The sequence below is a fragment of the Diceros bicornis genome, chromosome 15 (genome assembly GCF_020826845.1).
Source record: "Diceros bicornis minor isolate mBicDic1 chromosome 15, mDicBic1.mat.cur, whole genome shotgun sequence".
Taxonomy (NCBI): domain Eukaryota; kingdom Metazoa; phylum Chordata; class Mammalia; order Perissodactyla; family Rhinocerotidae; genus Diceros; species Diceros bicornis.
Genome location: NC_080754.1, coordinates 35,180,338 through 35,206,176, shown reverse-complemented (window position 1 = coordinate 35,206,176; position 25,839 = coordinate 35,180,338). Strand labels below are relative to the sequence as shown.

The 25,839-nt window shown below is 39.9% G+C and overlaps 1 protein-coding gene across 1 annotated transcript in view; it reads left to right on the top strand.

Annotated features, from left to right (window-relative positions):
* TPRG1 (tumor protein p63 regulated 1) overlaps positions 1-25,839 on the top strand; it is a 106,204-nt gene that overhangs the window by 10,298 nt on the left and 70,067 nt on the right. The window contains exon 3 of the mRNA XM_058556124.1: positions 24,141-24,317. Within this exon, the coding sequence (XP_058412107.1) occupies positions 24,141-24,317 (177 nt within the window). The remainder of the gene's footprint in view (positions 1-24,140; positions 24,318-25,839) is intronic.

Below are 25,839 nucleotides of genomic sequence, written 5' to 3'. Positions count from 1 at the left end.
TCCAGCATAAATTCCTATGATTCTTCAGTAATATCTATACTCTGAGTGAAGAATCATTTAATCTTTCTCCACTGGGCAGGACATCTTCTTTGACTAAGTTTCAGGAGGGAAACACTTGAATGTTTAACCATCTAGGCCAGCACAACAACTCCTTCAATCAATGAAATGTAGAACCAGCTCAGCTGTGAGTCCGTCTGACTGACCACCATGTTATATTATTGTTTCAAATGGGTTCCAAGAATTGAATGAAAATGAACTTTTGAAAACTAACCTGACAATTTCTGAGCATTTGTTTCTTCATCTATAAATGGAGATAATGATATGTATTTGAAGAGTTGTTGTGAGGACCAAATGAGATAACATTATACAATTCTTAGCAAAGTCCTCAGCAGATAGTGGATTTTCAATAGACGTTAGTACCCCTCTGTTCACGAGTACTAACTATTGGTTAAAAGGCCTGTTTTTGGAAGCCCTTGCCTTTATTTCTATCCTATCCACCTCCATTTCTATCATCTCTGGTTACCTCTAATGAACAGGAAAGTCTACAATTTAGGCTTTTCACTAATTCACTTTTACCAACACACATTTCATTCCCCACTTTCCACCTCCCATCCGCAGAGTAAAATTTGACTTGTGCAAATGAAAATTCTGCCTTGATTAGGACAGATGTCTAGTTAAACTCTGAAGGTCAAATCAAAAGTAAACCCTTACAAATTTTGTTCCAAAAATGCATCTCACTTATAAGGAAGAACGAGCAAATGTAGTCTTTCCAAATCCAGTAGCAGCTATATTTGAATTCTCAGATAATAGAATCAGTAATTTCCTTAATAGAGCGTATTTTAATTGTTTGGTTTTATTTGTATAGAAGTTTAACTTGTTTTTTTATTTGTCTGAATGTTTTGTTCATTGATTATAAATGCCTGTAGATAGCAATTGTCCAAAGATAATCAGAGTGTGTGATCTGCATTGAGGCTTAGCATCGTAATTCTGTGTGTTTGATTTAACATCAACTAGAATGACTGGTGAAACCAGTAGTTTTCAGATAAATAGGAACAGCTTTGCCCCGAAGATCCAAGTTTTGCACCCCGTTTTGAACCTAAAGGAAGCTCAAAGAGGTGGTAAGGACTATCTGGCAACCAGTTTTCTATTTCTCTTCTGTTTTTTGGTACCCATTTATATCAAGGATAGCAATGAGGGATGTGTCCTGTGTATGTGGAACTTCGAGCAGTCTCACATTTGCTTGTTTGCTGACAGACTGTCTTCCTTTGCACATTGAACCTAGTTCTCCTTTTTAAATGGTAGTTCTTTTGTGTTCTGTTTGGTCTTCCTCTCTGCCAAAATCCTCTTACTCCTCCCCTACCCCCATCAAAAGCTACTTTCAAGAAAAGATCTGATTACAGTCATTTCTACCGTAGTAAAAGTTCATCAGTTTCTTTTCTTTGCTTGTTAAGCCTTACAGCTGGTTCAAACTGCCTTCTTGCCATGGAAAGAGATGCCAGTTGTAAAGAAGATGGTTCAGGCCTCTGGACTAAATGAATAGGCTCCCAGTCACTGTGACTGCTTGAGCAGAAGATGGGAGGCTCTTTGTCAAAGGAGGGGCGTGCATAGAGGTTTCGAATGACCTTTCACACTTAAGTCTTTTGTTTGTAGTGCATCAATATAGGGAAAGGTAAAAATAACAAGAGCAAAAACAAACAGAAACCAACCCACCCAAATAACAACAGCACTAAAAAAAAAACTAAATGAAATAAACCTATAAACACACAGGCACAGAAAGGTGAGAGCCTGGGGCTACTCTGTCCCCTCTCTTCTTTTTTATAATGGAAGGAGACCCATCCATTCAGTTCTTATGAATTACAGGGGCTGTAATATCAACCAACTTCCCCAACCCCACCAACCACACAAGACTCTTTTCAAGCATAATGCTTTTTGTGTGTGACAGAAATGACTGGGCTTTATGCACATCAACTTTCAGCTCCTTTTATGAGATGCTGCTCATCCAACAGTTTAAAGAATGTCTGCTTTCAAATAAGTATTCCAATTTCAGAATGATGGCAGTAAAAACCCTTTTGATGTAGATAGCACATTATAAAGTATCTTCACTTCCGTGAACTTGCTTTAGCTTCACTACAACTTTGCTGGTTTTATGATTCCCATTTTATAAATGAGAAATGGAGACTAGGAAAGATGAAGTGGCCAGATGAAGATCATGTAAGTGATAGAACAAGGAAGATGGACTGCACCCTGTGCTGGCTGGGTTCTGACTCCTTCCCAAGAGTGTAAGGTGTAGGTGTGGGGCGATTAATGAACCCAGCTCAATCTTTAGTCATGATTGGCCAGACTCCTAGAAGTAGTTGGATATAGGAGGGCAAGGTGGGAACTGTCAAGAGAGGAGACTGGAGAAGTACTTAAGGGCCTGATATATCATGTTTAAGAACTTAGATTCTGTCCCATAGGTGATGGGGTGGCACTGAAGGGTGAGAAAGTGTGACTATATTTATATCTTATAAAGATCACTAAAGGTCCACATCCCTTATCCAAAACCCTGGGGACCAGATGTGAGTCAGATTGAGAATTTTTCAGATTTTAGAGAGGTAAAATAATGCATATGCTGTTTATTTATGCCCCAAATGGATGTCTGGGACAGCCCCCCATAATCAAACACATTAATATTTCTGCAAGGAAACATGTGATATTAAAAATAGAATAAATAAAAACAATAGATGGTCTCATGCTGGTTCTGACCTGGTTTTACCACAAAGTAAGTTTGCACCACAGCTGCCATTTTCAGAAATTTGTTGAATTTGGAATTGTGGATGAGGGTTTGTGACCTGCACATGTTTCAAATGCTAATGATTGGTGAATAGATGGGAGGTTGGGTGACAAGTTAGAAACTTGTGCAACATCAGCGAGTGTCTGATCCAGTGGTGGGCTGGAGCTGGTTCACACTGGCTCATAAGAGGTGAATTTTGAGAGTCAGTTTTTAATTATTAAAATTAAATTATATAAAATTTCACAGCAAATAAGTTAAATTTAAAACAAAGGTAATGTACTCAAAACTCCTCATTTTCTGATTATTTTACTTCATTTTGCTGTTATGTTATGCTGTTGGGGTTATTTATACCCATTGTATTTGGGTAGGGAAAATACTATATGAAGGTGTGCTACCATCTCTTCTCAACCCCACATTCAGTGATGCCATGTTGGGAGCTCGGAACTGGTGGTGCTTACACCATGGAAATTGTCAAACACTACAGATCAGAGCTTGATTTATTGTTTTGTTGATTGTTTACACTTAAGAAAGTAATGGCAAATATGTTAACAATGCCGATTAAACTTAAAACTGTTCAGTGTCTGTGGCTGTTACCCTGTAATAGCACACACACAAAAACTGAGGAAATAGTCTTCCAGCATTCAAAAACTATTATCCAATTCAGCAAAAAGTCACCTTTCTCATCTGAATGGATGAAGTCTGGGCAAGTGGCTGAGGAGAGCTTAATGCCAGGCAGATGCTGCAAAGTTGCAGAGGGTCTGTGTTCTGGGCACTTGGCTGGGGCAGATGCCACTGGCTGTTCTCACACCGACACTGCTGACCCTCAGCCAAAGCTGGAAATTACAAAAAGCCTCTTCTTCCTGCTATACCCCTCTAGCACTCTCTACTGCGAAAGCATAACAAGGTGCACAATTTAAAGGAGCAATGCTCACATAAATTCTGTTGTTTAGCATGGAGCATATACCAAAGTGTGAATTGGGAACTGGGAGGCAATAAACCGATACCTGACATAGTTGGGCTGTATGGATCTTTCTGTTCAATAGTCCATGAAGAAGGAGTCCAGGGTAACTCTTGGGCTTTGACCTGGGAAACTGATGGGTTGACTGTGCCATCATTCCAGCTTTAGAAGGAAATGATAACTCTACTTTATTGAGAAACCACCATACGCAAATATTGTAGAAGGAACTTTGTGAACACAATCTCACTTAATTCTCTCAACAATCTTGTCATTCACTTCTTACAGAACTTATTGAGTATATTATTGGGAAAAAATGTGTCTGTGGTGTTCAGAGAGCATCCACATGGAGAGGTTGAATAGATGATTTTACATATGGGTCCAGATACTATCTCCATAAGAGGTTTTTCAAAAGGGACAGTAATCTTGACCTATTTGTTTCTTATAGCCTTGCATTCCCTAGAAGCTAAGGACATAAAATAAGATTGTCAGTAACAACATTTTCCAAGGGATGTCACCCGAATTAGTTCAGGTGAGCTGCTTTGTGATGTTCTAAATTTATATAAATACATTATTCAACAAAATTAGAAAAATGGATTTGAAGGTACTTAGGTGGAAGATATGAGCAGGATGGACAGAGAGGCCAAAAGGAGAGCTGGAGAGAGCAACCATCAACTCCAGCTAGATTCCACTTAGCTGAAACCGTTAAGAATACCCTAGGAGACTCCAGTTAGGACCCAGGCCTCCAGCCCAGCCCTTCCAGAATCTTCATATGCCTCTACAGCTATCAAGACAGGATGGTGTTTATCTCAACTTTGTCTCCTCCTCTCACTATCTTTCTTGGCCCTTTCGGGAAAGGACTTTTTAAGAAAATTGTGTGTGCCCTTTTAGAAGTGAACTATTAAGCCAGCACCGGGGAGAACATCTTGACACTTTACGGAGTCTCACAAAGTGTGATATGATGGCAATGAAGTGGCTCTTCAGTAGAATGTACTCGAGCTGTTTTTCTCTGTGGTGGTTAAGGAGGCAGGAGGAGATGGGATCTTCTCTCCACACACATTAGTGTGAAGTGGTGATGGAGGATTGTTGTTCTTATTCCTCTTATTCCCCAACAAGAAGACTTGCCTCTAGTGGCTGAAATCAAGTAACTCTTGCCCTTCATCTTTGTGGAAAATACCTACAGTATGTTTCATTGTCTACCTTCCCCTAAACCCACCTAGGTTTCTCTCCTAGGACTTTGGTGTAATAAATATGGGAAATGCAATTAACTATCTACGTCGAACATATAGACAGTAGACGAAAGTGAAGTCTAGAGGCAGCCTGGTGTCATAGAAAGAGCCCTAAATTTGGAATCAGAAGACTTGTGTTGGAATCAGAAGATCCTGGACTGCTATTTACTGTCAGTGTAGCTGGGTGAAGTTGAGTAGGTTTTGCCATTTTTTTTTTAAATTAGTGAATTTGTTTTAATACATTCTTTAGTCCGTTAGAAATTCACTACTCTTGAACGAAGCACAGCCAGTGTTAATTTTGGTATATATCCAGCCTTTCTCCACGCATTTTTTGCCAAAGATTGTTGTGATATCAAGAGATAACATTTACTGAGCACTTAAATTGTACCAGGTGTTGTAAGTGCTTTCCGTGCGTTTGCCATTCTATTGTTGTAATACATATAATTTTGATGATCTCTAAATGGCATTTCTCTCAGGTTTTTCTTGCATTTTTCCTGGCTTTCGTATAGTTTTTGTAAAGTTACTCAGTCATTCACCATTATTGGACAATTACTTTCCAAACTATCAATGGCTACACAAATTTAAGGGTTTATATTAATCTTTTAAAATTGAAGTACCAAATAAGGGATATTTACCAGTGGGGCACAGTAAGACTTCATGATTGGGAAGAGAAGTGAAAATATATAAGGCATTCTCCATTTATTTTTTGGTAAAAAGTAATATTTCTATAACACTTTATAGTTTAAAAAGTGCTCTCCTTCATTTAATTTAACCTTCCTAGTAATTGCTGAGGTAGGAAATATTACCTCCAGTTTACAGATGAGGAAATCAAGGCTCAGAAGAGTAACACAGCTCTAAAGTAGCAGAGGTCGGGCTCCAATGCATTATGTTGTCCTGACTTTTGCTAAAATAGTCCTTTTGCTATTGTGCAAAGAGTCCACATGTGCCCCTTATTAAATTGTAGCTTGTGAGTCCTCTGGCAGAAATATGTTGGATAAACTCAGAATTCTGTTTCTTGGGCTTGGTGGGTTAAGTGGAAGTGTGCAGAGCATCTCTGCTTAATTTAGAAAGATTCTCCAAAAGAAAATTCTATCCTAGATGTTAAAAGAATGGCATTGTGGGAGAGGAAGGAATGTTCAGGAACAGGCGACTGGGAACTATTTTCCAGGCACAGGGAGCCTCTTTGGAGTGCACGGATTCCCAAAGCAGTACTGCATGTGATCGCTCTCATGTTTGATCCTCAAACAGACCCACGGGAGAAGGCAAGGAGGAACTGTTGGCTTTATTTCACGGATCAAGAAACCCAGAGATTAAATGACCTGTCTAAGGGCAACCACTTATTAAGGGTCACGGGAGGGCTTGACTCCGCGGGACCTCTCTCCCAGCCTACTGGTATTCTCACAGCACTGCTCTTGCTGGCTTTTGTGACTTTTCGTCTCCCGACACAGCGATCACTGCAGTTTAAATTGGTTAAATGATCCTTGCGCCTGTGTCTGGTTTCTTTGTTGATTGTCTATTGTTTGCAGGAAGGAGGGTCCGAGATTCGTTGGACAGGTTCAGAGACCTTTACTCTGTTCCTCTCCAGATCTTTCTCTGCCTTTGCTGTTCATTTGACTTTATTTAGTCTTTTCTCAGAATCAACTGAAAAATCAGATACCTGTAGGGGATGCTGATGGGCTAAGGCCCAATCATACTTTGCCTTGTCACAGTCTAATTATGTCAGAAGGAGTGCTGAGCTACTTCTGTAATGAAAAATACTGCTACTTATAATTAAACAATAAAAAGACCAAAAAAACCCCCTAGAAATCAGGGATTCCTAATCCTTTTAGTCATGAATAATAAATATACTATGCAAATTAAGTTAACATTCTGAAATATATCTCCTACCCAACCCCATTCACTTTTGCATGCTTCCATCTATTCTAGACTCTTTGCTACTCAAAGTGTGAACTTGGAATCAGCAGGACCAGCATCACCTAGGAACTTAGCAATGCTGATGCTCAGGACCCCCCGAGATGTACCGAACCTAAATCTGTGTTTTCACAGGATCCCCTGTTGATTCTTATATACACTAAAATTTGAGGAGCACGTGTCCAGATCACTCTCATGCTTATAGTCTGAGGATTTCAGTGGGTCATCACTGCTTCCATACTCTTCTGTTGACCCTACACATCATGGACTGAATTTTCCTCTCCAGCCTTATTTATTATTATGCCCCTTTACAAATTCTATCTGTCAGGTTGAAATGCCTGCTGTTCCCCAAAGTTCCTGACACAATGCCTTGGCCTTGTGATTGTACTCACCCAATTTGCTCTATTTTGTATTCCTTTATCTGCTTTCTGTTCGTCCAGACCTTTGCTGTCCTTCAGGAATGTCATGTCCATAAAGCCTTTCCACATTAACTCATCCAGAATAATCTTCTCTACCTTCTTTGTGCTCACCTTATGCTACATAGTGTAGTTCATTGTGCACATTGTGAGGGGCGCATTCCTTGAGGCAGGGCCTGATTGTGAGTCCCTTTGTCCAAGCCCGTCTCTGCCCAGCTCCCAGTGCTTAGTACAGTGTCTGGCCCATGGTAGGGGCTCAGAACCTTTCATGGACTTGGCTTAAATTTAATTCTGATAGAGTCATCTACCATTTGAAGCCCTTCACTGACACTAGCAGAGTCTATCCATTGAGTCCTGCCTCCATTTCCCTGGATCTGCAAGCAGCTCAAAGCCCAACGAGACTTCTTCTGTCCCTGGGTGAAAGCACCTGGGCTGAGAAGTGCCTCAAATCTGTCAAGATGTTAATGACCTGTGGCAGGGCTCTGGCAGCAACAAAAGCACCTCTGTTGCCAGATTCCATTTATACTGGGTGGGTGTTTTCGACAACCACTTAATTAAACACATTGCTTTTCTCTATAAATTCCCTGTGGCAGCAGCCTCATCCAGGTAGTTAATGGTCCCTGAGTGACCTGAATTATAGGACAGTGAGGGTATTTAGTTACTGCAGTCACAAATGTACTTGGAAGTGTTTGTTTTCCTAAGACTGCTACCAGTTCAGGAGGAGTCAGAAAGAGCCAAGAAGTGAAAAAAGTCTGAGGCGGCTAAATGCCCAGTTCCATAACTTACTAGCTATGTGATCTTGGTTGTACAAATCTCTTACATCTTCTGGGCCTCAATTTTATCATTTATAAAATGGGAATGTAAAAAGGGTTATTAATTTAAGGTTTAAATTACTTAACATATGTAGAATGCTTACAACAATTTTTGCTACATAGTATGTGCCACATAAGAGTTGACTTTGTTATTATTATTATTTACCCATATTCAGTCTTCATACATTCATTTACATATTTACAGAGATCCTTTCATAAGCCAGACTCCACCCTAAGAGATGAAAATATGGAGGCAAATAAGACAAGATTTCCATCTTCAAGGAGCTCTCAGTCTTGTGGAGAAGGAGGACATGTAAACGAAGTTGTAACAGAGTATGATAAATCCTGATATAAGGTCCTGCAAATGATTCTATGGGAGCACAGAACTCACTGTGTCTGTATTATTGAGTTAGGTGAAGGCGATATCCAGGATTAAAGAATAAAGAGAAATTTCCAAGAAGATATGATGGGAAAGAACATTCCAGGAAGAGGGAAGAATATGTACAGAGTAACAGACACAGGCTCAGGGAACCGCAAACAGTTCAGTGTGGCTGGATTATAGTGATCAAGAGCGAGAGAACAAGAAACAAGAGCCAGAATGGTAGAAAGGAACCAGAAAGTCAAGAATTTTGAATGCCACGCTAAGGAGTTTGGATTATATTTTTTTCTGGAGTCACAAATTGGAGTTCCATAGGCCATTTGAATGCTTTTAGACAGGGTATGTGTTCCCAGTTTGACAACACCTTGCCCTCTGCATTGCCCTATACTGGCCCCTCTTCATTCTTTTGATGCTGTGGTGTGGTGAGCTCTCCCATTCATGAGAGCCAACCATGTGCATCTCTTCCAACTGCATGTCCAGTGACCTCACTTGGTATCTTGAAATCAGTCATGGTTGGAGAATTTATAGCAAAGAAATGAAATCAGGGCATCATCATTATCATTATTATTTTAGAATGTGTTTACCGTTTATGGCATACCACTGCCTTGACGTTTCCTTCAAGACCATTATAGGCATTTCTTTCTTGGGTTACTGAAAGGTATCAAATAGAGTGTTGACATTTTTAGAAAGGCAGTAGGCTCTGGAAATAATTTCCCAATAACGTAAACTGAATCTTGATTATTTAGAGGCCTGCCAACGTATGTTTTATTAAAGAAAATAAATAAGAACTCAATCTTAATATTGAGTCTATCAACACATTTAGGCCACTACAGCTGTTATAAAAACAACTATTATAGACTCTTATGAATAAATGTGCTGCCTGATTCACAAACGGTAAATTGTCTTCATTCTATGGAGTCCCTAGGTTGTCTCAAAATGCCTTATTATAAGGAAGATGGAGGGGGGGTTGTCTAGGAGGAGTAATCAATGTGAAGAGGAGGGAGCCTCTGCTTCCAATGGTTTGTTTAGTAGAAAGAACTACAAAGTTTAACTGAACTGCTGTGCTTTGTGACTTAGTGAAAATAAAGACTCATGAGCAAAGAAAATTACCAGGGACAGAGAGGGAATTGTATAATGATAAAAGGGTCAATCCACCAAGAAGACAGAGCAATCCTAAATGTGTAGGCACCAAACAACAGAGCTACAAAATATGTGAAATAAACACTGATAGAACTGAAATGAGAAATAGATAAATCCATGATTATATTTGGAGACTTAACACCATTCTTTCAATAATTGATATGACAAATAGGCAGTAAGTCAGCAAGGATTTAGAAGAACTCAATGACACCAAAAGGATCCAATTAACATTTATGGAGCACTCTATCCAGTAATAGAAGAATACACATTTTTTTCGAGCATCTGCAGAACGTATACCAAGATCCAACATATCCTGAGCCACAACACAAACCTCACCAAATTTAAAAGAATTGAAATCATTCAGGGGCCGGCCCCATGGCTTAACGGTTAAGTGCGTGCGCTCCATTACTGGCGGCCCAGGTTCGGATCCCAGGCGCACACCGACGCACCGCTTCTCCAGCCATGCTGAGGCCACGTCCCACATACAGCAACTAGAAGGATGTGCAACTATGACATACAACTATCTACTGGAGCTTTGGGGGAGAAAAAAAAGGAGGAGGATTGGCAATAGATGTTATCTCAGAGCCAGTCTTCCTCAGCAAGAAGAGGAGGATTAGCATGGATGGTAGCTCAGGGCTGATCTTCCTCACAAAAAAATAAAAATAAAAAAAAGAAATCATACAGAGTATGTTCTCTGACTACAATGAAATCAAACAAGAAATCAATAACAGAAAAATAACAGGAAAATCTCTAAACCCTTGGAAACAAAACAACATACTTATAAAGAATCCAGGGGTCAAAGAAGAAGTTTCAAAGGAAATAAAAAAGTACAATGAACTGAATGCAAATAAAAATACAATATATCAAAATTCTAGGATACAGCTAAAGTAGTTCTGAGAAAGAAATTTGTAGTACTGAAAGAAAAGCATTCAAATCAATTGAGGAAAAGTCTTAAATCAATAATTTAAGCTCCTGCTTCAAGAAACTGGAAAAAGAAGAGCAAACCCACCCAAAGTGAGCAGAAGGAGGGAAATAATAAAGATAAGAGTAGAAATCAGTGAAAAAAAAAAAACACCCAAAACAATAGAGAAAGTTAATGAAGCAAAATGCTGGTCCTCTGAAAAGTTCAATAAAATTGACAAACTTTTAGCAAGGCTGACAAAGACAAAAAGAGAGAAGACACAAAGTCTGAATGTTAGGACTCACACAGGCGATATCGCTACAGACCCTGCAAACAACAAAGAAATGATAAGTGATTACAGCTAACAGCTCTACACACATAAATTTGACAACTTAGATGAAATGGACCAATTCTTCAAAACACACAAACTACAACAACTCACCCAATATGAAATAGATAGTTTGAATAGACCTATAACAATTAGGAAATTGCATTTGTAATCAAAACCTCCCAAAAGAGAAATCTCCAGGTCCAGATGGTTTCTCTGGAGAATTCCATTAAATGTTTAGAGAAGAATGAACACTAATTTGCATAATCTTTTCCAGAAAATAGAAGAGGAGGGAACACTTCCCAGCTCATTCTATGAAGCCAGTATTAACCTGATACTAAATCCAGAAAAAGACATTACAAAAATAAAACTACAACCCAATATCCCTCATGAATATAATTGCAAAAATTCTTAACAAAATGTCAGAAAATAGAATTCAGCAGTATAGAAAAATAATTATATACCATGACCAAGTGAGGTTTATGCCAGTGATGCAAGTCTGGTTCAGTATTGGAAAATTAATCAGTGTAATCCACCATATTATCAGGCCAGAGAAGAAAAATTACATGATCAGATCAATTGACGCTGAGAAAGCATTTGACAAATTTCAACACACCCATTCATGATAAAAACTCTCAGGAAAATAACAGAGGGGGCACTTTTACAATTTAATAAAAAACAGCTACATAAAACATACAGTTAACATCATGCTATTCGGAAAAGATCAGATTTCCCCCTAAGATCAGGAACAAGGCAAAGGTGTACACTTTCACTACCACTATTCAACATAGTACTGGAAGTTTTAGCCAGCACAATAAGTCAAGAAAAGAAAATAAAAGGCATACAGATCAGATAGAAGGAAATAAAGACTGTCTCTAATTGTAGATGGCATGGTAGTCTTTGTAGAAAATTCCAAAGAATCTACAAAAAAATTCTCAGAACTAACAAATGAGTTTAGCAGGGTTTCAGGGTACAAGATCAACATATAAAAATCAATTGTATTTCTATACACTAGCATTAAAGAAGTAAAAATAAATTTAAAATACAATAACATTTATAATCACTCATGAAAGAAATACTTAGGTGTAAATCTAATGAAATATGCATAGGACTTGCATGCAGAAAGCTACAGAATGCTAAAGAAAGAAATCAGATAAGATCTAAATAAATGAAGAGACATACCGTGTTCATGGATTGGAAGATCCAATATAGTAAAGATGTCAATTCTCTGCAAATTTGATGTATCGGTTTACATAATTCCTTTCAAAATCTCAGCAAGATGTTTTGTAGGTGCAGGCAAGATTATTCTAAAATTTTTATGGAAAGACAAAGGAATTAGAATAGCTAAAATAATTCTGAAAAAGAGCAATAAAGTATACCTCACTGGCAATTCCTGTTTTCTACTGGGTAACTTCAGGCCCTGGCGATAGCTGATTGGACAAAGAGGGGCTAATCCATTAGCTGGCCTGTGACGCAAAAAGAAAGCTCAAAGGAATGACTTGGACGAAAAGAATTCCCTGTCTGGAGAATTTGAACTGGGAGACACAGAGTTACAGAGGCCAGTTAGCTATGAGAGCGGATCTGAAAATTCATGTATAGTCAAGACAATGGAAACAATTAAAGGTCATAGGCTAGATGGAATTAAAGAGAAATGAACATTGGCAGTGAGCAGAGAGAGCACACCAGTCAAGAGGAGACAGGTGAGATGTGTAGAGAGACACACAGAAATTGTGATCGAGACAGCCTCTGAGAAAGTGACTTTTGTTCCTGTGACTTTCCAGGTTTCATAAAGCCCAGCTGAGCATGGTTCCTGTTCTTGGATTTTTGAGGGATTCCTCAGAGTATTTTTATAACACATCTCCTTTTCTTGGGCTTGCCTGATCTGGGCTGTGTCTCCTATACCCAGAGATCTGTAACTAACAGTACAGTAAGCAGACATGTCTCCCGTTTTAAAAAAATACAACAATGGAGGTGGCAAAATGTGAACATTTGTTGTATCTTGTCCCTCTGTTCTCCCCTCTCTGCCGCCTCCTCAAAATTAGGCCTTGTTCTCCTGCCAGCTTCCTTGGCTTCTGATCAAGTGAGTTCTTTTCCCTGCAGTGAATTCAGGGGAGGAGAGAGCCACTCAGGGGGTGGGCCCCTGGTTAGCTCCTGGTGTGCTGTGGAGGACTTGAGCTATTCAACAGCTATTCAGTCATTTTGTGGGAAAGAGAGAAGGATGGGGTGTGCCCAGAGTCTTGTCTTTTGTGTAGCTTTTAAAATATCCTCTTTCTGATGGTATTGTGGTAGAAAGAGGGAAGTTGCCCTAGCAGCATAGGAAAATAAGTGGGAGAAGCAGCTAGATGGAACATATATGGTCTGGGCTGGGGGTCCGAAGAGCTCGATTCTGGCCTTGACTTTGTTACTTAGTACTAGATAGGAGTCACTTTATTGAGGCTTGGTTCCTCCAACTGTAAAATGGAGGATAATAACCATTTAATATGAAAAACATTCCTAAATTGCAAAGAAACTGTGGTTGTTCCAGCCTGTGATCTGGCTTCTGCTTAAATGTCCTCCACTCTCCTCCTGGTTCCTTTTGCTTTGGTCACCCTGGCTTCCTTGCTGTTTTAGGAAACATGATGGGTCCCATTTCGAGGCCTTTGCACTAGCTCTTCACTCTCCTAGATACTATTCCTACAGGTATTCACCTGTCTCCCTTTTGTCTAGGTCTCTATATTTATGTGTCTGTTTCTTTTTGTCTGTGTCTTCTCCTAGAACAGGGGCTTGTTTCGTTCACCACTATACCACCACAGCCTGGAGTATAATAATTGCTCAATAAATATTTGTTGGATCATTATGTGCGATTATTTCTGGACCGATTTCCTGGTATTGGTTCTTTAAAGAAATACCTTCCTAATGCCACATAGAGAGAAGTTGTTCAATTGCAAATCAAGGACTTGACTTTGAGCAATAATCCTTAGCTGCTGCTCTGTGACTTCTGACTTGGGCTTATATTTGAGTCCGCTGTTGTCTTCTCTGGCTAGAGTATCTAAAGGAATGTGACATGACTCCTGCAATCGACACTCTAATGTGTTTCCTGTGAGTCTTTGTTTCAACTACTCCTGATCCTTATCTTCTAAGGGCTCCCACAGCAGCCATCTACAAAGGAAGTTTCACATACAGTGCATAGTCTATATTTTAAGTTAGAGTAACTCAAATATAACGTTCAATATAATGAAAATGCACCCAGCTGTGTCAGACAAACAAAAAGGTAAACAGGCAGACACTTGTCTTATATATATGAAATTAATGACCGCCGTTTTAATTTTTAGGAAATCAAAATAGAAACATTTTGTATTTCTGAAAACTGTGATAGGTTTCAGGAGTTCTCTTTAAGTGGATTTGCTTCAATCACTCATTCATTAATTTATTTGTTAATTTAATAAATGTTGCACAAGTGTTTAAAGGGGATTTAAAGGAGTTCATCATCATCATCGTCATCGTCATCATCATATTAATAGGCAACAATAACTGAGTATTTTGTGTGTGCTTTGTATTTTACTAAGTGTTCTATATGCACTCTCTCTTAAATTCACAACAACCCTATGAGGTATGTACTATTATTATTTTCATTTTGGAGATGTGAAAAATGAATTTTAGAAATGATAAGTAACTTTTGCAAGATCTTACATCTGGGAAGGGGCAGAGCTGCGTCTCCAACCCCAGGCATCTGTGATAGGTCCCACCACTGCTCAGGAATCTAGCACTTGAAGTGTAAAATGAAGTGAAGACTCATTTGTAGAGTCTTGACAAAACTGCTGGTCAAGTGCAGTTTGTCTTCAGGGAAGGGACATAAAAAAAGAAATTAACATTCACAAAGCAGTTTCTCTGTGCCAGGACCACGCTGGGACTATGACATGCTATAGTGATGCTCTCTGATCTTAGTTATCCTGGCTTGGGGAATAAGAAGCAGAAGCGGTTCATTCCTAGAGTTTAGAGAACTTTTGATAAAGTGAGGGTGTCAGGATTAATTATTTGGATTGGACAAGCACTCCTTGGAAATACTCTGAGGCATTCCAATTTGAAATGTCGGGTAAATCCACTAATTTTCCAGTGCCACCTAAAGATTCTTTGGGTCTAAGCTGAAAGAGGTCCCATCTGGGTGGCTGAAAGCTTTAGAAATGACTCAAATTTCTGTATCAGCTCCAGAAAATGTCCTGGTCTTTCAAAACCTTGGTTCTGCATCTGGATAGCTTTTATTTATTTTTTATATTTTTACATTTTTATTTATTTTTTATTGAGGTAACATTGGTTTATAACATTATATAAATTTCAGGTGTACATCATTATATTTGATTTCTGTGTGGACTGCATCACAGTCACCACCCAAAGTCTAATTGCCATCTGTCACCGTACACATGTGTCTTTTTATCTCTTTCACCTTCCCTCTTTCCCTTTCCCCTCTGGTAGCCACCAATCTATTTTCTATATCCATGTGTGTGTTTGTTGTTTTTGTTGTTGTTTATCTTCCACATATGAGTGAAATCATATGGTATTTGACTTTCTGCATCTGACTTATTTCGTTTAACATAATACCCTCAAGGTCCATCTGTGTTGTCACAAATCGGAAAGTTTCATCTTTTTTATGGCTGAGTAGTAGTCCCTTGTGTATATATACCACATCTTTATCCATTCATCCATTGACAGGCACTTAGGTTGTTTCCAAGTCTTGACTATTGTGAAATAATGCTGCAATGAACATACAGGTGCATATATCTTTTCGAATTAGTGTTTTTGTGTTCTTTGGTTAAATACCCAGAAGCGGAAGAGCTGGGTCATATGATGGTTCCATTCTTAATTTTTTGAGGAATCTCCATGCTGTTTTCCATAGTGGCTGCACCAGTTTGCATTCCCACCAGCAGTGTAGGAGGGTTCCCTTTTCTCCACATCCTCTCCAACACTTTTTATTTCTTGTCTTTTTAATAATAGCCATTCTGACAGGTCTGAGATGATATCTCATTGTAGTTTTGATTTGCATTTCCCTTATACTTAGTAATGTTGAACATCTTTTCACGCGCCTGTTAGCCATCTGTATATCTTCTTTTGAAAAATGTCTGTTCATATCTTCTGCCCATTTTTCAATCAGGTTGTTTGTTTTTTTCTGTTGTTGAGTTGTATGAGTTCTTTATATATTTTAGACATTAAGCTCTTATCAGATATAAAAGGATATAAATGCCTGGGATCCCATCTCAGCAATCTTGAATGAGAAACTTCATGGGTGCTATCCTCCTTTTTTAGAGTAATTCTATTTTGATGGTTTTCATTTACATACTGTGTGAACACGTTTCATCTAAGTCATCCCGAACGTGTCCCTGTACGTGTTCACACATGCAACTCCATCTGTCTGAAATTAATTACTCTGCCTTCTGCATCAAGCTGTCTCCTGCTCATCCTTCAAAACCTTCCAGCACACTTCACCTAGAGCCTTACCTGACTTCCTAGGTGATTTTAGATGTCTTTCTGCAAAGCAAAGTGTTTAGTTAAAAGCATGGGTTCTGGAGGCAGACTCCCTCAGTTTGAATTGCAGTTCTAGAACTTCAGACTGTAAGACTTTGGGCAAGTTATTTAACTTTTTTATGCTTTATTTGCTCATCTGTAAAATGGGGATAATGACACTACCTTCCTTAGAGAGTTGCTGTGAGCATAAATGAAGTAATCCATATGAAACACTTAAAGCAAAAACTCATCCAAACTAAGAACTAAATAAATGTTAACCATTAATTGAGATTTCCATAGATAGTATACAAATTTCCATGTTATTATTTATCACTCTATACCGTGATATTTGATGTACTTATCTTCTCCCACATTAGATGACAAGCTTCTTAAGGACAGAGACAATTGTAGAGGACGTTATAGTCTGAGCACCTATACAATGTCTTTGATATAGTATAGATATTTGCAATATTTATTGATTACATGGAGAGATTTCATTACCTTCCCAGTGGAAGGTGGTTTGGTAAAGTAGAGAGGTCAAGGGTTTAAAGTGAAACATACCTTGGGTGAATCTTGGCTATGTTACTTAGAACAAGTTAACCTCCTGTATTAGTCAGTTCCGGCTGCTGTACCAAAATACTGTAGACTTGGCAGCTTAAACAACAGACATTTATTTCTCACAGTTCTGGAAGCTTGGAAGTCCAAAATCAAGATGCCTACAGATTCAGTCCTTGGTGAGGGCTCTCTTCCTGGCTCACCTTCTCACTGTTTTTTCACATCCTGGAGGGAGGAAGCTCTGGTGTCTCTTCTTCTTCTTTTAAGGGCACTAATCCCATCATGGAAGCTCTGCTCTCATAACCTCGTTGAAACCTAATCACCTCCCAAAGGCCCCACCTCTTAGTACCATCACATTGTGGTGTTAGGGTTTTAACATATGAATTTTGAGGGGAAACAAACGATCAGTCCATAACACCTCCTTGAGCCTCAGTTTCCTCACCTGTATTCATCAGGATTGTTTGGTGAAGATTAAAAGAAGTTACACGTACATAGCATCTGGCAAAATACCTGATCCACAGAAGACCCCCAATCGATAGAGGCATCTGTTACTACAGTCTAAGAAAAATGCATGGCAGAATTATTCATAAGTGCAGGGGGCCAGCCTGGTGGCGCAAGCTGTTAAGTTCGTGTGCTCTGCTGCCTCGGCCCGGGGTTCACCAGTTCGGATCCCGGGCGAGCACTGATGCACTGCTTGTCAAGCCATGCTGTGGCGGCATCCCATATAAAGTGGTGGAAGATGGGCACAGATGTTAGCCCAGCGCCAGTCTTCCTCAGCAAAAAGAGGAGGATTGGCAGATGTTAGCTCAGGGCCGATCTTACAAAAAAAAAAAAAAGAATTATTCATAATTGCATGTAGATCTCAGAAGCTTCAGACCTGGCATACGTGTACATATGCGTCTGTATATATACATATACATACACATTTATATATATAAATTATATATATGTGTAATTTCCAAACTAAAACTGATTGTTTATAATTTTTATTATATTTTTAGAATTCACAAACCCCTTTGTTTTCCAAGGGAAAAACTGACCATTGTTTTTTTGGCAATCAACTGAAACAATATGAATTTCCATGGTAGGACTTCTCTTACTTAGGAAAAATAATAGTCTTTGTGGGTACGTAAATGGATATTTCCAGGTCCATCCTGTCTATGTTTTAGGGGGACACTGTCTGTCCTATAGTGGTACAATTTAAAGAAGTGTTGAAGAAATGAATAAATACCCCTGACACCTTTTTTGTGTCCATTCCAAAGATTCATTTGTACTTTGCAATTTGTGCTTTTCCAACACTGAGGTCTTCACCAAACAGCAAGAAATGAAATATTGATAAGAGAATCTTCTTCAAGGGCATCAAATGATAGATGCCTGGGGTTCATTTTCCTCAGCCCTGTGGGCAATGGACTGGGAATCTGGATACCTGAGTCTGTGGACTTGTGTTACCATTATCAAGTCTCTTCCCTACGTGGTTTCATCTCACATCTTAGAGAATTGTGTATTCCTTAAGAGCAGAATGCTCTTCTCATTATTCCCAGTACCTAGTTCAGAGCCTGGTACATAACTGGCTGCACAGGGTAGTGGGGAGAAAAAATGAACCACAGGAAGTCATGTCAGGGGACCCGGGAACAGGGAAGGTTTGCAGACATCGGGTTTTTATTAGAATGCTGTGTTTACTTGGAGGGTCTTCTATTCTAAACAAATTGGAGAGACCCAACAAAGAGTAACCAAATGACTAAAAGAATTGCATGTGGATTATTTAGCTAAAGGTTTTATAAGACTTCACTTAACTCAGGGGGAGGGAAATTGCTTTGCTTCAATGCCATGCATTTTTCATCTGTTTGTGTTTGAAGAGCAAACCGAAATTGGATTCTCTTCAGGGCCTGGAACTCACTGGGTGCTCAGGGAATATGTGTGGAATGAATGAATCAGTGTTTTTCTCTTGGGTTGCCGATTCCTGGCTAGCCAAGATACTGTCTTCCTCTTTCAAGGGCTGGGCTATGCTCAGAGGCTAGAGGGGCACATGAAGGAAGATTGATTTGTAAATCAGGTATAGTCACTCTATTCAGTATCAGGGAAGATGCCTCTGGTGAATGGTGTTTGTGCGTGTGCTTGTGTGCATGTGCATGTGTGTGTGGGGGGAACACTATTAGAAAAAAAATTTTTTTGGAGGAAAATCATTTCTAAACAACAAATTGATTTGACACAGCCTTAAATGAGCAACTGAAAGTATTGTTAGGCGTAGGGCTGGGGCCACTGAGTGGGCATCTGGGATGATTTGAGTAACTGGGTAGGGGTCCTGGAAACTTGCTCTGCTGGGTCCGGCCCGTCTTTGCTAGTTCGCTGTTGCCCTCTGCTGGCGAAACTGTTGTCATCCCAGGAAACTGCAAATCTCACAGGGCTCCTGCGTTCCCTCTTATACTGGAGGGTCTAGGCCCCTTCCTCCTCAAATAGTGAGATGACGGTGGTGCTGAGGAACAGCGGGGGCAAGAGGAGCAGAAGCAAATCTTCTGCCGGGAGAAACTGGCTCTCACACCTGAGGGGGTGAATCTTATGGTCCTAGTTTTTAATTCCATGTTCTGCTCACTTGCTAAGACGCTGCTCTCTCTTTGGCTCTGTGCTGGGCACAGTGAGGGGACCCAGACATGACTTAGGCACCATCTCTCCACTAGATGGTCTCTCATCAAACATGGGGGAAACAATAGGACAAGTACAGAAATCACCCTCATGTAGAGAAGGGTGTGACGAGGGCCCCAGCTGAGGCAGTGATAGAGGCTTGCGTGTATTTAAAGGAAAGAAAGATGACATCCACTTGGGGTGAGGAGGTGAGGGTAAGGCTCTGTGAAACAGACAGCATTTAAGCTGAGAACATGAAGGAGGGGTGAGATTTTTTATTTTTAAAAATATCTTTTTTATCATAAAAGTAAAATATGTTCACTATAAAAAAAATTAAACTCTGGCTAATAGAAGCATGAAAAGCAATAAAGTCATTTGAAATCCCACGACTCAGAAATAATGAGTATTAACATTTTGATCTATGTATATTTTTGCTGTTGTTGTTACAAAATTGGAAGTAACATGTTGTATCCTGCTCTTTCTCACTCTTATGGCATGCACATTTTCCCAATGTTACCGATTATTTCTTGAAAATGTGCTATTTTGGAGTGGAGTATTTCAATGTGTAACGCTGAGGATAGGATTCCCCAAAGCATATAGTTTGCACAGCACAGGGGTTGGTAATTCTTTACTAATTCATTTCAGAAATATTTTTTGGATACCTACAACCTTGGAGATACAATGCTAAGAACTGATTCTGTCTTTGTGGGGTTTACAATATAGGAGAAGACACAGACATTAATTAGGCAATCATAGAAATAACTGTAAAATTGCATCTGGGATAAATACTGTGAAGGAGAAATGTGCAGTGCTATGAAAGTATATGTTAGAAAGAAAAGAAGTCACAGAGGTCTAGGAAAGCTTGCCAGTGTAAGAAGTAATTGAGCTCAGCACTGTAGGAGTTAACTAGGTAAAAAATATTAGGAAAAACATTGCCAGCAGAGGGAACAGCATGTGCAAAGTCCCTTTAGTAGGAGTGGGCACAGTGAGTACAAGAAACTGAAAGAAGATCAAGGAGAATGGAGTGGAGAGATGTGGCCTGAGATGAGGTGAAAGAAATAGGTAAGGCCTGACCCTGCAGAGCCTCTTAGACCAGGTGAAGAATTTTCATCATTTCTCATAGGAGCTATGGAGAACTATTGAAGTGTTTGAGCTGGAGTGGGGAGGTGAAGGCCAGATTTGTTTTTTTTAAAAGTCCACCTTACTGCAGTATGGTGATGAGGTTGAAAGGAAAAAGGAGTAGATGTAGGTAAACCAGGTCTAGGTGACTAGAAGCCCAAGCCTAGATAGAGGGTGATTGTAACAGTCCAGGCAAGAGATGAGGGAAGACTGGATTAGGATGGTGAAGGTTGAGATGGAGATAAGCAGGGGCTTTGAGAGATATATTGGGAGTAAAATGGTTAGGACTTGGCATAGGAGGTCAGGAAATGGGATGAGTCCAGAATGACTCCTAAGTCTCTAGCTCGCATAACTGGATAGAAGGAGGGTTTTCCCCCAAGATAGGGAACTCTGGAAAGGGTAAGGTTTGTAAGGGACTGCCATGAGTGTTGTTTTGGGTGAGAGGTTTGCCAGAGAGAGCAATTCCAAGAATGGTATACATCATCACATCCGCTCCTTCCAGAAGTGGGTTTTACCACATTTTTACACCACACTGAAGGGACCTCTATTTGGAGGTGGGTGGTACTGGGAAGAAAATGGACACTATGGGTGGATTTGGTGTCTTGATTGATACCTGTTTCAGGTCCCTGCACTACTGCTTGCTAGGTGTAAAACATGGAGCAAGTCATTTTAAGGGTCTCTGGACCTTAGTTTCCTTGTCTTTAAAATGAAGGTATTAACATCTAGTCCGAAGGGTTGTTGTGAGGATTAAATAAGGGCATTGATCTTCAAAGGCTTTGGTGAACCTCCACGAGCTGTACAAACACAATATATTATTGTTATTCTTACTCCTGTATTTGTTGTGGATATTATTGCCAACCAAACTTTATATTAATATTACAAATATGAAATTCAATGTTTTCTCCATGAGTTATTTGGGGAAAAAGGTGTGATTGAAGTCTAAATAAATAAATGTACCACCCAGGAGCTAGAGATGGTGGCCTTAAACTATTTATAATCCTGTGTGTTTGCTTGAATTCAGACTTTCCCAATATGTAAATTATGCAGAGTCTGTGTCACAGCAGAGCACTCTGTGTTCCTAAAAAGAATTCTTCTTTTCCCGAATCCTTTACCTTTTAAAATAAATCTCATTATGGAGTGCTGACATTTTCAGTAAAACCATTCAACCAAAAGCTGTGGTTTTTTTAGACTAAAAACAAGTCTGGTTTATTAGGCAGCAGCTTATAACTTGCTGCTAAGTAGATGCAATCTATTTAAAGGAATTTATGTAGATATCTGATAAGACATTTCAGAGTTCCCGTCTCTTTCTGACTAAAACTGAGAGTGTTAAACAGATTATCAAGAATTCTCTCCTGGTCTCAGTGGAATAGGAGTTGAGTATCGCGGTGCTGTTGGAATGGATGGAAATTGTAGACCCAAGATTTAAACCAAATCTCTTGGACTGTACACCACGAGCTCTAGTGTTGTATTCTAGCTGAGTGACTTTAGATGTGACTGTCTTTGAAGAGTTGTGGGGAGGTGTAGAGCTAACACTTGTATGTGCATAATGGCTAGCATACATAGGGCTTCCATCACCGATCTCAGATCTCCTCCTTCTTTTCTTCCTTCTTTTGGTTCTCCCACTTTCTTTCTCCTTCATCTCCCTTTTTCTCTCCTTGTTTCCTCCTTTTCCTCCACCCATTGAGTTAACTGCTAACTTTCTCTTGCCTGTCTGTCTTTAGATTGCGCTGAGGAATGACATATATTTGGGTTACCCAAAATTACTCAGTGACTTAGGTCCCTGCCAGTGATAATAACAGCTAGTTTATAGAGTACTGATTGAGAATCATTCCCCTTAATCCTCTCCCCAAACTTATGAGATGAGTACTAGTATCGTCTCCATTTTACAAATAAGAACATGAGCCATAGACAGATGAAATGTCCGGTCTTACAGAGCTAGTAAGTGACAGAGCTGGAAGTTCCCACTCGCGACCCTCACCCAGCCCAAAGGCCTCCAAAATCATGATGACTGGTGTTCATTTATTCACTCAACAGATATTTATTTAGTGCAGGCTATTTGACAGGAACTGGACAGAGTAGCCCAGCATTCACAATCTCGGCCTTCATGGAACACACACACACACAAACACACACTTACGTGTAGGGATGATAATCCCTACTCATTGGCATTGCCCTATCCTCTGTACTGATCAGGCAGTGTCCATGTGGTAGCTGTTGCTAAACATTTTACATACCATTCCTCCTTACAAACAGTGATAAGTACCACAAAGGAAAAAGGATCAGGATGTTTTGAGAGAGTGTAATAGGGGGTTAAGTTTACATAGGAATTTAAGAAATCCTCTTTGAATGAGGCATTTGAACCATGACTTGGACAATGAGTGTTCTCAGCCTGCTATGAGATGACTCTGGTCAGAGGCCAGACCATACATGGACCTGCCGTCCATATTACATAACTTGGATTTGATCCTAAGATCAAAGGGATGCTATTTAATAAAGTGAACAGGGGAGTGATGTCATTCTGTTTGTACTTTAAAAATAGCACTGTGGTTGCTGTGTGAGAATGGATGGAAGTGTGATGCCCATACTATCTGTACATTAGATTGGTTCTGTGTTGAGGATTCAGTCACAAATCATCCTTTTCAGTCTTTTAGGGAAAACAAAACATATACTAAAACAATTCTGATAAAAGTCATGAAGTGCTGTATCCTAAAGGCTATAGTATACAGACAGCAAAAATGCTGAGGGTGAGAGGAATTACAGGCCATGCTCACTTTCTTTTAGCCAGAAGCCATTGTTTTGATTCCTTCTTATTCTCTCTGTTGGAGAGAGTCTTAACCCTCAGTCGGAACTTTCCATGCATGCCCTAAAAGGCTCTCAAGTCTGAAGCAAATCAATTCAGTAAACACTTATCTAGTGTCTACTTTGTCCTTGGCTCATAAGAATCCCACTCCACTTGCTTCACTATATTTCTACCACAAGGATGTGATAGAATGAGCTGAAATAGTGATGGCTTGGGAGTCAGTGAACTTGTGTTCAAGTCTCTATTTTATCGGGAGATAAAAAAGGTCACAATTCAACCTTTGGAGATTAGCATAAGCTAATGTATAGCGAGCAAAGTTTGTGGTACAGATTGAATTAGAACAAACAGACATTTTTGATGTCCTTGGAGGAAGATTTTCTCCACGAAGTTTTCCTAAGAACTGAGAAGATGTGGAGGAACGTGAATCAGTTGACAGCCAACATGATACAAACTTGCTCTTCCTCTGATGGGTCCCGTCATGGGTAAACATCTCTGAGCTCTGTGGCCATAAAACATATCCCTGTGACTTTCTGTTTTCCCTCCTCCCTTGGTCGCGGGGCTGGACTGAGAAAAGAGAAAGGCATTAGGTATTCTTCAGCCCCTTTTTCTTCTGAGGTGATCAAACCTTACCATCTTCTGTGTTACTAGAAATGTTTCAGCGAATGCTATTATCTTTAACTTAGAAAGATTGTGCCATCAACTTTTCTTCTCTGTGATGATCCCTACAGGATAGACCACTGGAACAACGAGAAGGAGAGGGTTTTGCTGGTCACAGACCAGACTCTCTTGATCTGCAAGTATGACTTCATCATGCTCAGCTGTGTGCAGTTGCAGCGGATTCCCCTGAGTGCTGTCTATCGCATCTGCCTGGGCAAGTTTGCCTTCCCTAGGATGTCACTGGACAAGTGAGTATGATGTCTTAGACTTGAGAAGATGGTGCAGTAGGGGCAGGGCATATAGAGAAATCAGTCACAAAGTCAGTTGAGCACAGTAAGCTGGGAGAACCCAGAGGAGAACAGTGAAGCTCTACAGTTGAATCCATCAATCATTGAGTTCCTGTTCCATGTCGGACACCATGGATATAGCTTTAAGTAAATTTGTACTTTAATATGAGAACCTGACAAGTAAATGGTTGAGAGTAAGGTGGAAAGAGCTGTGGGAGCGTGGAGGAAAGGTTCTCAACCTAATTCTTGTGGCAGAGAATCAGAGAAGCTTTCCTGGAGAGGCACTTGAGCCAATATTGGGTGTCAGGTATGAGTTAGCCAAAGAAGGAGAACAAAAGTTTGAGAATATTCCAAAGCAAAGAAACAGCAAAACCAAAGGAGTGGACGTAGGACAAAGTGTAACGCCTTTGGAATTGAAACTATGCTGTAAAGTTCAATGGACAGAATCCACGATGGCTAATAGCTCTTCTTAAAAGAAGTCTCCTTGGGATCTTCTCTGGAAGCTTAGTGGAGGGGAGGTCAACTGTCTTAGAGATGTTGACAGTTACCAGGAGACCTGTTGGGTCTACAGAAGAGACTTGCTGAGCTGAGTAGGCTCTTGTTATGGTTTCAGAAGGAACTGCCTTTCCTAAACATTTTAGATCTAAGCCTGAGGGAGAGCAGTCTTTCTCTGAGCCTCTGAATGTGAGCTCTTCCCATTACACTGTGAGCAACTTGAGGGCAGGTACATTTGTTTTTTGTTTGTGTGTTTGTTTGTTTGTTTTTGTCATTTACGCACCTTGCCTTGGGCCTGGCACAGAGAAAGAACTGAAAAATCTTTCTAAAGCACAGTTTGATCAAGTAATTGGTTTCACTTACGTAAAGCATACCATATCAAAGCCATTTTTTTTTTTTTTTTTTTTTTTTTTTTTTTGTGAGGAGATCAGCCCTGAGCTAACATCCGCCAATCCTCCTCTTTTTTTTTTGCTGAGGAAGACGGCCCTGGGCTAACATCTGTGCCCATCTTCCTCCACTTTATATGGGACGCCGCCACAGCATGGCTTACCAAGCAGTGCGTCGGTGCGCGCCCGGGATCCGAACCAGCGAACCCCGGGCCGCCGCAGCGGAGCGCGCGCACTTAACCGCTTGCGCCACCGGGCCGGCCCCAAAGCCATTTTTTATTTACTCTTTTCATCAATGCAATTAATTGAGTGAGTTCCCTAACTTGATTTGATTGATTGATTTAGTTCACTAACTTTTCAAACGGGTAGATTTTTCAATAATATATGCACATTATAATCGTGTATTTAAACATCACAAAAATGTTTATTTTCTGGAAATATCTCTCCCACTCCCGACTCTCAGTTCTCCAGAATTATCTCCATAGGTGATAGTCAGCAATTTCATTTTTTTTAAAGAAGTAGTCTATAAATATATAAGAATAAAAATGTCTTCAGGCCGGCCTGGTGGCACAGGGACTAAGTGCGTGCGCTCCGCTTCTGCA